At 32.3% G+C, this 12,957-nt stretch overlaps 1 protein-coding gene across 3 annotated transcripts in view; it reads left to right on the top strand.

The window, feature by feature from the left end:
* USP34 (ubiquitin specific peptidase 34) overlaps nt 1-12,957 on the top strand; it is a 231,836-nt gene that overhangs the window by 126,115 nt on the left and 92,764 nt on the right. For all 3 annotated transcript variants that reach the window (XM_082672022.1, XM_082672023.1, XM_082672021.1), the window contains exons 22-27: nt 2,445-2,599; nt 3,727-3,840; nt 5,601-5,700; nt 5,831-5,990; nt 8,817-8,943; nt 9,040-9,187. In XM_082672022.1, coding sequence (XP_082528148.1) covers nt 2,445-2,599; nt 3,727-3,840; nt 5,601-5,700; nt 5,831-5,990; nt 8,817-8,943; nt 9,040-9,187 — 804 coding nt within the window. The remainder of the gene's footprint in view (nt 1-2,444; nt 2,600-3,726; nt 3,841-5,600; nt 5,701-5,830; nt 5,991-8,816; nt 8,944-9,039; nt 9,188-12,957) is intronic.

The following is a 12,957-nucleotide window of genomic DNA, read 5'->3' as shown; positions in this document are numbered from 1 at the left end:
AACTCGCCACTGACACATTCTTGTTTCAGTCTCTGAAAGTGCCAGTTTCTTAATGAATAAATGACTCATTTCAGGAACAAAATATTTGGGATAGGAGAACGCATCATGTTAGAGTGACTGTATTTTTTATTACCTTTGGTTATAGAGTATTCCTTTTACTCCGGTTGGAAACAGCCACTGTCTGCATATTATTATCAGGGCTGATCTTATCCAAAATTGGTTGGCTTCATAGGTGATAGAGACTTAGACACCCTAGTTTTATTTAGATGAATCTCAAACTCAATTTCATTAACAGTTAATCTTATTTAAAAAAAAAAAAAAACAGGGACATTGGTCTGGTATATTCAGAGTGTGGACCATTTCCAAATCCACATGCTAGATATTCTCACAAGAAAGGAGGAAGCTTGATTTCTTTTGGCCAGAGCTCCTTTCTTCTTGCTAGACTGTGTTTTCTTTCACACTCCACACACTTCTTTTACTGTGTGTCCCTGTCAACAAACCTCATTTGTTAGAAGGGCATTCTTTCTTTAGCTGTGGTTAATATAATCAAACTGATGAGCGTTTTGCTAGCCTGAGAGATGTCTTCATGACTCTTAAGTCCATATATGCTTGAGATATGCCATGCATTTATTTTATTGTTTAAGTCTATAATTTCTTCTTTAAGTCAAGCTGTTTGTAATGTCACTAACATTGTGATACCAATAGATATCAAAATGAAGACACCTGTTTTTGATAGGAAACTTCTGTTTCATATTACTAGGTCATTTATTACACCCATTATGACTCATAATATATAAGAAACAAATAATATAAAATATTTTTTAAAATCTTATACATGAGAAGTCAAGCCAAAACAAATATTGTCAGCATAAATAATTTCACATGACCATTAAGTTTCATGTTTGTTGAGTATAGATTTTTATTGGAAAATGTTAATCACTCTTTTCAGTATTTGAGTAATGAATTATTTATTTTGCTGCTCCCATTCCAGTGAACACAGTATGTATTCATACACAGTATGTATGGGCTTTCAATAGCTACTGTACATATAGAATCATACTGAAAACTTCACTTATCCCGCATCATAATTGTACTTATCTAACTGGCACAGTTCCTTTCAGGTATAATATGGTTACTCCAAAGTTATATTTGATAAGTTAATACAGGTTTTTAATATACCAATAACTGTATTCCTTTAAAAACTTAAAACAGTAACGGCAGCTTATACATTGCCTATTAAGATTGTGAATTGGTGGTTTAGCCATTTATGAATACACTTTGGTTTTGTTTACTATAATTAACCTGGATGCTTTTTTTTAAGATTCTTACCTGTTTTTACCTATCTTCACTTATCTCTCTTCTTAATTACTTAATGTGTTTAAGTTATAATATACACTAAAGGTTATTTCTGGTTTTTTTATGTTGGCTCCCAGGGGCACAAATTCTTAGAACAAGTATTCCATACATTAACTGTTTTTGTGAGAAACTGATTGGATACATTTTTCTGATTAAACTCTTTAGACTGATATTGCTACTAGGTAAATATTGGGTTGGCCCAAACGTTCTGTTCAGGTTTTTCCATAACATCTTATGGAATACTTTCTGAGGTGCTTTTCATATTCTGAATCTCATCTACTTTTTTTAGGGGATGGTGGTTCTTACGATTCTGTCATCTTTTCAGATGCCTTCTGATTCTGGGGAATAAGCCTAGGCTCTAGAATCCCTTATGATATACTTTAGAAATCCCATTACACTTTTATTCTACCCTTTTGGATTGTCTCACTTATCCATATTCAGACTTGTGATTGCCCTAATGCCTTCTCTTTGATTCTTAATAGTTCTTCTGATTCCTTCTGCCACACTCTGGAATTATCTAATACTTGGGTCAAAGTAGTATACAGATTTTGTCTCATTACATTGGCTTCTCAGCCAATTGTATCCCCTGATGTGTTGCTGTTCTGTTTTAGGCCGTCAGTTCCCTTTTGTTTTATTAATTATAAGGATCCCTTTTTTCATAGTTTTCAAAAATAATGCTTATTGGCATTTATTGTTTATCTCCTATGTGCATAGAATGAGCTTTGAACATGACATGGTATCCACTCTATTCTTAACCCTTAAACCTTAGAACTAACTGGACTTTGGGAATTCCCTTTAATCATGTTTGCTGTAATACAATGATATGTTCATATTTTAGGGAAAATGATTTCCAGAACAAATGACTCTTCTAGGATACTTACATAAGTCATGTTTTTTTAGATGATTTATATATGGAGTATATTTAACTACATTTGAAAGCATAAATTATATGAAATCTCTTATGAAATTTTATAGAATGATATGAAATATCTCCTTTATATTTCTATATATATTGGTGCTTCTAGTATATTTAATTAGGATGAAAATGTTGTATGTACCAGGATTTAAAATTTGTAATTTTTATCTAGGGTTAAGTTTGGAGCAAGTTGATATTTTATGGCATTGTTTAGTAGAAGATTCTGAGTGTTATGATGACGCACTCCATTGGTTTTTAAATCAAGTTCGAAGTAAAGATCAACATGCTATGGGAATGGAAACCTACAAACATCTTTTCCTGGAGAAGGTAATTTTATTTCTTGACTGTTTGTATTGTTTTTCTATATTTCCTTTTTCTTTCTTGAAATGTAAACTGTAATGTTCATTTTTTCCTGTTTGAAATACTTTTAAAAAAACTAGTCAAATATACTGCTTTTCAGCAGTCCTTATATAATTTTTGCCACTTAGATTTTGCTTTAATTTTGTCCTCTACAGTGTTTATATCTAAATGAATACTTAGTTTATGTTTACAAAAATGTTATGTTCCTTAGCTAAAGTACTTAAACTGACAGTAATTAGAGTAACTCTTGGTAAACACTAATAAGAAATGTGGGGGCTTTTGGTGTGTATTTTAAAAAATCATGAGTAACATTGTAGTTCAATTTTTCAGGGGTGGTGCCCACCCCACTAGTGTGAGAGCCGTATTCTGCAAGTCTTTCCCTAAATGGTATGGTTTTAGCCAGTCTTCCCACAGATATAAGCCAGTGTTCAGATTTGTAGATTTCTGGGAAGGCGTTTTTAGGAAGTGCTGTCATGGTACTAAAGATACTCCTCTATCCAATTTTTGTTTTTATTTATCAGGTGCCACAGTTGGTTCAGGTGATAATTTTCCATTTGAATTTTAAAACATTTATGATAAAGCAATAGACTTTATTATTCCTATGCTAATATTTGAGATTATAAAGGCTCTCTGGGAAGTCTCTGTGACAGAATTGAGTACATATGAATGAGTTTTGGTAATGTAAACTAAATCACTTAATAGATCCAAGACAAAGCTACAAATAGACCTTCAGTTATCTTAATTTCAAGCTCTAACTTATATACAAACTGTACATGTGGCTATACATATTATAAATGTGTGTAGTGTAGGTATACAATAAATAATAAAATTTAAAAATTTCCTTTGGTTTGGGTCGATGTACATCTCAAAAATTGAAACACGTATCAGGTTTCACTTATGTCATGAATAAAATTTTCATTAAATTATTATCTATTTCTAAATTGTCACTAAAAATCTCAGTTGATACATTTTTTTCTGCAATATTTTTTAGTAAAACTAGGTTTATTAATTTAAATCTGTTATGTTAAATCCAGTAAAATGAAATCTGCTAACTTAATTATCATACTAAACCCTTAAAAATTTTTTTTTTTAAGATGCCCCAGCTAAAACCTGAAACAATTAGCATGACTGGCTTAAACCTGTTTCAGCATCTCTGTAACTTGGCTCGATTGGCTACCAGTGCCTATGATGGTGGTTCAAACTCTGAGGTATGGATTTAGGTTTGTCATTTTATTAGGTCAGCTTGTAGAATTTTTGTTGTTGTTGTTCCTCAAATTAGCTTATTGAATTATATAGTCTACCAAGCACTGAATTTACTAACTATGCAGACTTTTATTCTAAGGTTTTAAAAAGTTTTATCTTTTGGTTTTAAAAAGTTTTATAAAGCAAAGTTGATAATTTTGCATTACTAAAGATAACCTCGGTTGTACATAATGAAAACTTGGGATACAGACTTCAAGCTATGAAATAAGTAAGTCACGAAGATGTAATGTACACACAGGGAATATAATCAATAATACTATAACAACTTTGTATGGTGCTGGATGGTAATTGATCTTATTGCAGTGATCATTTAATAATGTATAAAAATATTGAATCACTGTGCTGTACACCTGAAACTAATGTAATATTATATGTTAACTATAACTCAATTAACATGACTTATTATACATTCCTTGATTAGTAAAGAAGAAAGGTTGATTTGTCTAAAATCTGTTTTTCATGCCATTTGTTGTGGCCAGGCTTTTCGTTGCTCTTGGGCAACTCCAGAGTTCCTATTGGTAACTTCTGTTCTGGAATGGAGTCCACCTAAATCATTTCTGACCATGAGGCATGATGATCAATTCATTAACTGAAGACTGTCACAAATTGCTAGTCTTTTTTTTTTTTTTTTTTTAACATCTTTATTGGGGACAAATTGCTAGTCTTATCTCTGTTTCTGAGTTCCATTTGCCTAGTTGGGTGGCTGCAAGATTTTGTTGAATGCATTATTCCTAAACTCACCTAACACAGATTGTTATTTGAAAGTCTTCCTTATTGGACATTTGTTTATTAATGATAGCTTTGATTTATGCAGTATACGCTAACATTTTTCATTAATTTTCTTTAGAGGTTGAGTTGTTTATAATAGAAAACTGATGTTAATCTATGTGGTAAAAAATAATTTTAATTGTATTTAGAATGCTTTCATAGTATCTTCCTACCTTCTTTCCTGGTTTGAATAGTGTTCTGTTTGTTTTTGTTTTTAATTTTTTGGTCCTAACTCTTACTTTGATAGCACTATGATAAGTTTCAATTTGGTTATTTCAGATAACCAGACAGATCTGATTTACCTAATTAGTCATACTCTAATTTTGAGATAATACTGCTTTTTAAGTAGATGATATGAACACTAAAGGTGTTCTGTCCCCTATCAGGTTATCTTTCTTCACCCTGTTCAACTTTTGAGAACTTTCACTCTCCACTTTTTCTGTAATTTTCAGTGAAAACTTTTTTTCATCTCATGGTTAATGTCATAAATTTAAATGTCACCTTCGGTTAGCAAATCTTTTTAATTTTCTGTGAACACCTGAAAGCAATGACTTTTTCAGAATAAGTTGGATGAAAGCGTTAACATGTGATGCTAATAATTATGTGTTGTTTTTACTTTGTAGCATGTTTTGAGGACTTGAGTTTTTCCCACTATGTAGTCACAACTTTTGAGTTAAACATTATACACATACATAGTTAGATGATTTATAACTAAGTATTTTTACAAGTACAGGTATGTTTCAGTGACTGAAGAGATTTCCAAGACTTTTATCATTATTATTAAATATTAGTTAATAACACTAAGTTATTTTTAAATATTTTATAGGATATTAAAACTTTGATATTGAATGCCTTTTAAGTTTGTAACTGCTCTTCTAATAATTTACATTGTTTGACAAATAATAACATTTATAGATGTCATATTTTTCTTTCTTAGCTTTGTGGTATGGACCAATTTTGGGGCATTGCTTTAAGAGCACAGTCTGGGGATGTCAGTCGAGCAGCTATCCAGTATATTAACTCCTATTATATTAATGGTGAGTGATTTGAAATATTGTCTGATAATTTTTTATGCAAGTATTTTTTGTTTAGCTATAACTTGTTTTCTTTAATATAGCTAAACAAGAATATAGGATTGATATACATATCTAAACATCTGATTTTCAGGTAAAACGGGTTTGGAGAAGGAGCAAGAATTTATTAGTAAGTGTATGGAGAGTCTTATGATAGCTTCTAGCAGTCTTGAACAGGAATCACACTCAAGTCTCACTATTATAGAAAGAGGACTCCTTATGCTGAAGACACATCTGGAAGCATTTAGGAGAAGGTAATTTTTTAATACCACATTATTAGAATGAATTTTAGACTTTTTTTTTTATGCTGATATGTCCAAAATATTCTTAAAATTAAACTAAAGGTTTTCTTGGGGGCAGGTAGAAAGCATAACTTACCAGAAGTGAAGGGTTAGTAATGGAAGTAATTTTTATTCATGATATGTACCATTTTGCTGTGGAATAGGCAATATAGGTTCCTGGTAAATACTGCAGAGCTTTAAAAATCATAAGACTGAGAAGATATGCATGAATAAGAATCTCTAGACAGAATTCCATCTCTGAGAAAGTATTACTATGATTGAAATGGCAGAACACCACTACCAAAAAAAGTTTCACTAAAACCCTCACCAAGAACATCAAATAATCTCTCATAGTTGAATCAAGTTGAGTCATTTGTTTCATTTGCTGTTTTTTTTTCTTCCTGGACTAGGAGACAGTATTTTAATTTTGAATTTCCATTTACCATGGAAACATGATCAAAAAATTCTGTGTTAATGAATATCTGTATAATTAATTTAGACATACCCTGTGTAATACAGAAATAAAGCAAATTAACATTTATGAATATATCGACTGAATTGAAAGGTGAGTAGATAGTTTTAATTAAGAAATTCTGTTTGTTAAAAATCATGAGTAAATGTAAAAGTACAAAGAACGGTTGAAAAAAATTGTTAAGATTAATAACTTCTTTCAACTTCAGAGCTCAGTTTGATAATGAAAAACTTATACAATTTGTAAATATTGACCTTTTGTTTAAAATATCAGGGAATACTGAATAAAGATTTTCTACACATTCCTTATAAATAACATGGCTCCATGCTTTAAAACATTTAGGTATCGCAAAATTCTTTATTTTGATTATGATTATAATTTGTGGAAATTCTACTTAATTCCTTGTGTTTTTAAAGAATGTGTAAGGGAACGCTAGAGTTTTTTGCACAGAAACTTCACACTGCCTCATAATTTTGACCACTTTAAAAACTAAAAATAAAAAAGCAAATGTGATGTTTTATTCAAATTAATAAAAAATTAATACATACTCATAAAATTCAGATATTACACTAAGATAATACTAAAGAAAATCAAAGTCTCTATCTTTTCCTATCAGAGATATTTACTCGTAATGATACGATAGGTATTCTTCTAAAATTTTCTCTGTGCTGCAGGGCCTACAAACAAACGAAAAAGGTCCTTTTGATTCAAGCCCCTAGTCCTCATACAGTGTTACCAATGGTTTTAAAATAAGCGCTTATTTTAAAAGTCTTTAAAAACAAATTGTTTCCTAAGATTCAATGGTGCGTTTTATAAGTTTAATGAATTTCAGTTCAAAAAGTCCTTCTCAGATGTACAAACTTTTTTCTAACTCAAAAAAATTGATTATAGTATCCTTGATAGAAGTCTTTGTATTTGTTTATGTTTTACTCTAAAAGTTAATGTTGGTGTTAAATAATTTATATAAATACTATTTTGTGGATGGCAAGTAAAGAAACTAGGAAACAGAATTGAATATTCAAAAGCTAAGAGCTAGTTTTAAAAATTATCTAGGAATTTTCATGCAAATCCTTGTGTAGTATCATTGTACAGTTCAGGTGCTTAATGTGCTTAGTGCTACTCCTAATTTAAAATTGCCTTAACATTTATAAAATGAAAATATAAAGTAATTATTGTGTTTATGTATTCCTTATATTAAAAAAGTAAATAAAAAATGTCTTTTTAAAGGGGTTGCTACTCCTAATTTGAAATTGCCTAACATTTATAAAATGAAAATATAAAGTAATTGTTGTGTTTATGTATTCCTTATATTAAAAGAGTAAATAAAAATGTCTTTTTAAAAGAGTATTCTTTAAAAGAAAAAAAAAGGGGTATTCTTTTTAAAAAGAGTTAAGGTTATAGTCTTAAACAGTGGTCTCAACCAGAAGCGATTTTGTTTCCCAGGGTGCATTAGATAATGCCTAAAGACATTTTTGATTATCACAGCTTAAGGGAGAAGGCGGTGCTGTTGGCATATAGTAGGTAGAGGACACTGCCAAACATCCTGCATTGCACCAGATAGACCCCTCATAACAAGAAGTTATCAGGCCCAAAAAGATTACTGTTTTGCTCATAGAAGCTGGACATTGGATCACTTCTAGGAAATCAAGTACATTTATTCCCTTACTTGCCTTCCTTCTATTCTAGAATTGCTGATTAGTTTTAGACATTGATAATTTTTTCTTAACTAAATTCAGGTACCCTGGATCCTGTCTTCAACAACTGAAAATAAGTTAGAAAATTAATATTTAGTGAGTGTCATGCTAGATGCCTGTTTCCTTTGAAATATTAATCTTTATAACTCATTTTATGGTTTTAGCAGTCATGGAATCGGCTCTCAGTTTTTAGGCTGGTTAACATATATTTACTACAATACAGTTCTGTCTTTGAAAAATATTTCTTAATACCTTTTTTCCTCTTTTGAAAATAGGAACGACAGCTTGCCATTTACTTACCGGATTAGTTTGTTTCTTTAAATTCCTCCTGCCTCTGCTACTCCCCTGCGTCCCCCCACCCTCCTTTAAAAAAAAAGTGTTCCTAATGGGTCTTTTTTTTTTTCCCAGTAATTTTTCTTAGAAACTAATTTTTAAGGAGCTCTTAGCTATATTTACACATTTAACTTTGATTCAATATGATGAATCCAAACTTAAACTTAATGTTGTAGAGTAAATTGGGACGTACTGGACCCTTTTGTGGGTGCTTTCATTTTGTAAAATAGTAAAAACTTCTGTAACATTAAAATGGTTTATAATGATATCCTTCCTATGTGTGGTTTTTGTGTGTTTTAGGTTTGCATATCATCTCAGACAGTGGCAAATTGAAGGCACGGGTATTAGTAGTCATTTGAAAGCACTGAGTGACAAACAGTCCCTGCCGCTAAGGGTTGTATGCCAGCCAGCTGGACTCCCTGACAAGGTAGTTACATAGTTTTAGTTTCGAAATTGATAACATTTCCCAGTTCAAATATATGTTCTTTTTGTATTTTTAAATTGGTTGCATCTCATATTTCAGATGACTATTGAAATGTATCCTAGTGACCAGGTAGCAGATCTTAGGGCTGAAGTAACTCATTGGTATGAAAATTTACAGAAAGAACAAATAAATCAACAAGCTCAGCTTCAGGAGTTTGGTCAAAGCAGCCGAAAGGGAGAATTTCCTGGTAAGTCCATCAGTTCATATTTTCTAGGTTCTATTATATATCGACTTCACACCTTTACTTCTTTGAAGACTACCGAGCATGTTCATGACTCTCCCCGCAACCCTTCCCCCCACCCCCGCCATGCCCTCCCCTACCCTTGGTATGGTGCCATTGATTCTTAGACAGGAGTTAAGTTTTTTTTTTTTTAAGATGTTATTTGCAAACACTTGTCCTCATTTTTCTCAAAAAAATTCTACTTTTGGAGGTTATTTGATAAGCAGTTTGAGAACTAATAAGTTTTAAGTGTCCATACACTACCTAGTACCCAATTTTACCCAATAAATTTTTTTTTCTATTTTGATATATTTTGTTGTTGTTTTGAAGCATATGAAAACAATACATCATTAAGTTCCATCTATGCATCTCCCCTTACCTCCAAAAAAGTATCATATTAAGAAATTTTTCATATGGGCCTGATAGGTATATTTGATTCTTCCCTTACTGTTAAACCACTGGTGCATCTTTAGTGTCTTTCCATAGCACATAAAATAGGAGCTAAACAGAGGAACAACCAAGAAAGCTGTTGATTACAGTTTAAAGGTCTGACATTGTAACAGGCTAACTATATATATAGAGAAAAAAGTCTTAAAGTTTTAAAAGCTTCTTTTTAGGACTTTTAACCTGCTTGTGTGCAGAGTGATAATTCTTTGACATCTTTTAGTAAGGAGGCAACAATATTGCTACACCATGCTTAAGATGAAAGTATATGTATGTGTCTTCTAAAGTATATCAGGTCCTTTTAATTAATTAATTAATTTATTTATTTATTTTTGGTTATGTTGGGTTTTCACTGCTGTGCTCGGGCTTTTCTCTAGTTGTGGCAAGCGGGAGCTTCTCGTCGTTGTGGGGCGCGGGCTTCTCATTGCAGTGGCTTCTCTTGTTGCAGAGCACGGGCTCTAGGTGTGCAGGCTTCAGTAGTTGTGGCTCGCGGGCTCTAGAGCGCAGGCTCAGTAGTTGTGGCGCACAGGCTTAGTTGCTCCACGACATGTGGGATCTTCCCAGACCAGGGCACGAACCCGTGTCCCCTGCATTAGCAGGCGGACTCTCAAGCACTGCGCCACCAGGGAAGCCCTAATAAGTATTCTTGGTTAGAGGAATAGAGGTTGAGAAGTCTCCTTCCTACCCCTATCTCTGACTCTCCCATTTCCCTTTCCTGAGGCAAATGTTCTTAGGTATTTTTCAAGAGATAATAAGATTATAATGTAAGAATATTTGTATATATACAGTTGACTCTTGAATAATGTGGGGGTTAGGGACACCAACCCTCCACACAGTCAGAAGTTCATGTATAACTTGTAGTTGGCCCTTCATACCCATAGTTCTTTCATATCTATAGTTGTGCATCTTTAGACTCAGCCAACTGAGAATCATGTAGTACTGTAGTATTTACTACTGAAAAAATCTGCTTATAAATGGGTCTGCGCAGTTCAGACTGTTGTTGTTCAGGGGTCAGCTATATACTTAAAACACAAATGGTAGCATTCCATTTATACTCTTGACCCCTTGTTTGTTGTGCTTAATATCTTAGAGAACATTCCATATTAGTACATATAGAAAGTTACCACATTCTTTTTAAGATCTGCATTGTCTGTAATATGGTGGGTACCATGATTTATTTTACCTGTTCTCTATTAATGGACATTTGTTTCCTTTCTTTTGATATTATAGTATTATAGATAGTATCCTTAATACATACATTATCTAATGCATGTTGGCTAAATACCTAGGTATGGAATTTTGAGATCAAAAAGTATGTTTTTGTTAACATTGAAATATATTATACATAAAGAGAATATGAAATGAGTAATAATAAAATGAAGACCACCAATGTACCTACCACCCAGATTAAGGAGTAGAACATTATTAGAAGCTAGTTGTGTGTCCCTCCCTGATATCATCCTTTCCACTTCCCCTTAACACTATCTTGATTTGTTACTCTTTTTTTGGTGTTCTTTATAGTTTTACCTCCAGTGTATATATTCCTAAACAATGTATTTAGTTCTGTGAAACAGATAAGTGTGCACAAACTTGATGGATTAAGGAAAAGAGAGTATGGCCTTGTTAGGTCGCAGAAGAACACAAGCTAAAGAGGATGTACTTTCACCCTCTCTAAAGATTTGTGTAAAGCCTCATCTGAGGTTATCAGTGAGAAAATTCTCAAGTTTAGGTCTTGGCACAGTGAAGACATATTTTAGTGCTGTAATGTTGACAAGATGCTGAAATACCAACAGAAATACAGTCACAGAGTCTCTTCTTTTTCTAATCTCTTCATGACTTACTTTAGCTCTTAGGAATAGATCAAAATAGAATTTCTTCTGTGAGGTAATATGAATGTCTTCTGCTGATTTAAGCAGTAGGACATGAAAGTGAGAGTAAAAATTTCACTGTCATATTCTGGTAGTGAACATGACTGGTAAAGACAGTCTGGGTTCAGATAAGAATCTGGACCAGGTTCACTTGCCATTCTTTCCTTAGATAGAGAAGATATTATGAAGGCAGCAGAGATTTTGGTCATGTGGCCCTCAGTAATACATTTTTCTAGTCACACTGATCCTGTTCTCTATCCTTCACATCTGATGCATAGCAGTTGGATCTCCTTTATCATCCTCATAATTCTTTTTGTCTCTCTCCTATGTTGACTGTTCTCTTTCCAGTATTCCATACCTTCTTTATTGGTTCACTTTTTTATTTGGCTGGAATACAATGCAATTGTCCAGTAGCTTCTTGAGAGAATGATGATATGGGGTAAAGTCTGTGATTCTTTGAATGATCAAAAATACATTTCCCATACTTTAAGTGGTGATTTGGCTGGGTATAGAATTCTAGATTGGAAACAATTTTGTTTCAGAATTTTAGAGATATTACTACATTGTGTTTTGTGGTTCTGTTATTGCTGTTTAGAATTATGAAGCCATTCTGATACTTTTTTACACATCCAATTTTTTTTTCCTCTTCTAGAGCTTAATGAATCTTCTTGTTCCTAATATTCTGAAATTTTACAATACTAGGCCTGAGTATGGATCTGTTTTCAACAATTGTAATGGGTACTTTAATATTTAGAGGTCCATTTCAGTTTGGCAAGTTGTATCTTTAAGTTCGGGGAAATTTTCTTGAATTAGTCTTCCTGTGTTCTGTTTTATCATTTATCTCTAAATTCTTTATCTACGTGTTTCATCTCTTGGACTATTCCTAATTTACTTATCTTTTCTTTCCTATGGTTCATTTCTTTGAGTGTTAACTTCCTGAGAGATGTTCTCAACTTTATTTTACAATTCTTTTGAGTTTTTCATTTTTGCTGTCATGCTTTTAATATCAGACATCTGTTTTGTGTCCTCAGAGTACTCCTATTATCTTAGTTGAGATATCTTTTTGAGAATATTGGGGTTTTTTCTTTCCTTAATTGTTGAATCTTTAAAAATCCAGACTGATGGTGCCTGCATTTCAATTAGAATGTTTAGCTAATTACCTCATTATTTTCTGTTAATCTCATCTCGTCTTTAACCTTATATTTACCACTCTGGCATTCTTTATTCCTACGTATAGATTGAAAATTTTCCATTTGCTTTCTTTTTTCTTCCTCTTTCTAATGAATTTCCCTTAAAAATGTTTATGTTGCAGATCTGGTGATGAATTTTCTCAAGCTTTTTTTGTTTGAATAAAAAGTTTGTTTTGCCTTCAATTTTGAAAGAAATTTTCACTGGATATAGAATTCTAGGTAAAGAAATTTTTTT

This window comes from Grampus griseus (assembly GCF_964374135.1).
Source record: "Grampus griseus genome assembly, chromosome: 15".
In the NCBI taxonomy this organism is placed as follows: Eukaryota; Metazoa; Chordata; class Mammalia; order Artiodactyla; family Delphinidae; genus Grampus; species Grampus griseus.
The sequence above is the reverse complement of the archived record's forward strand: the minus strand, read 5'-3'. Positions and strand labels throughout refer to the sequence as shown.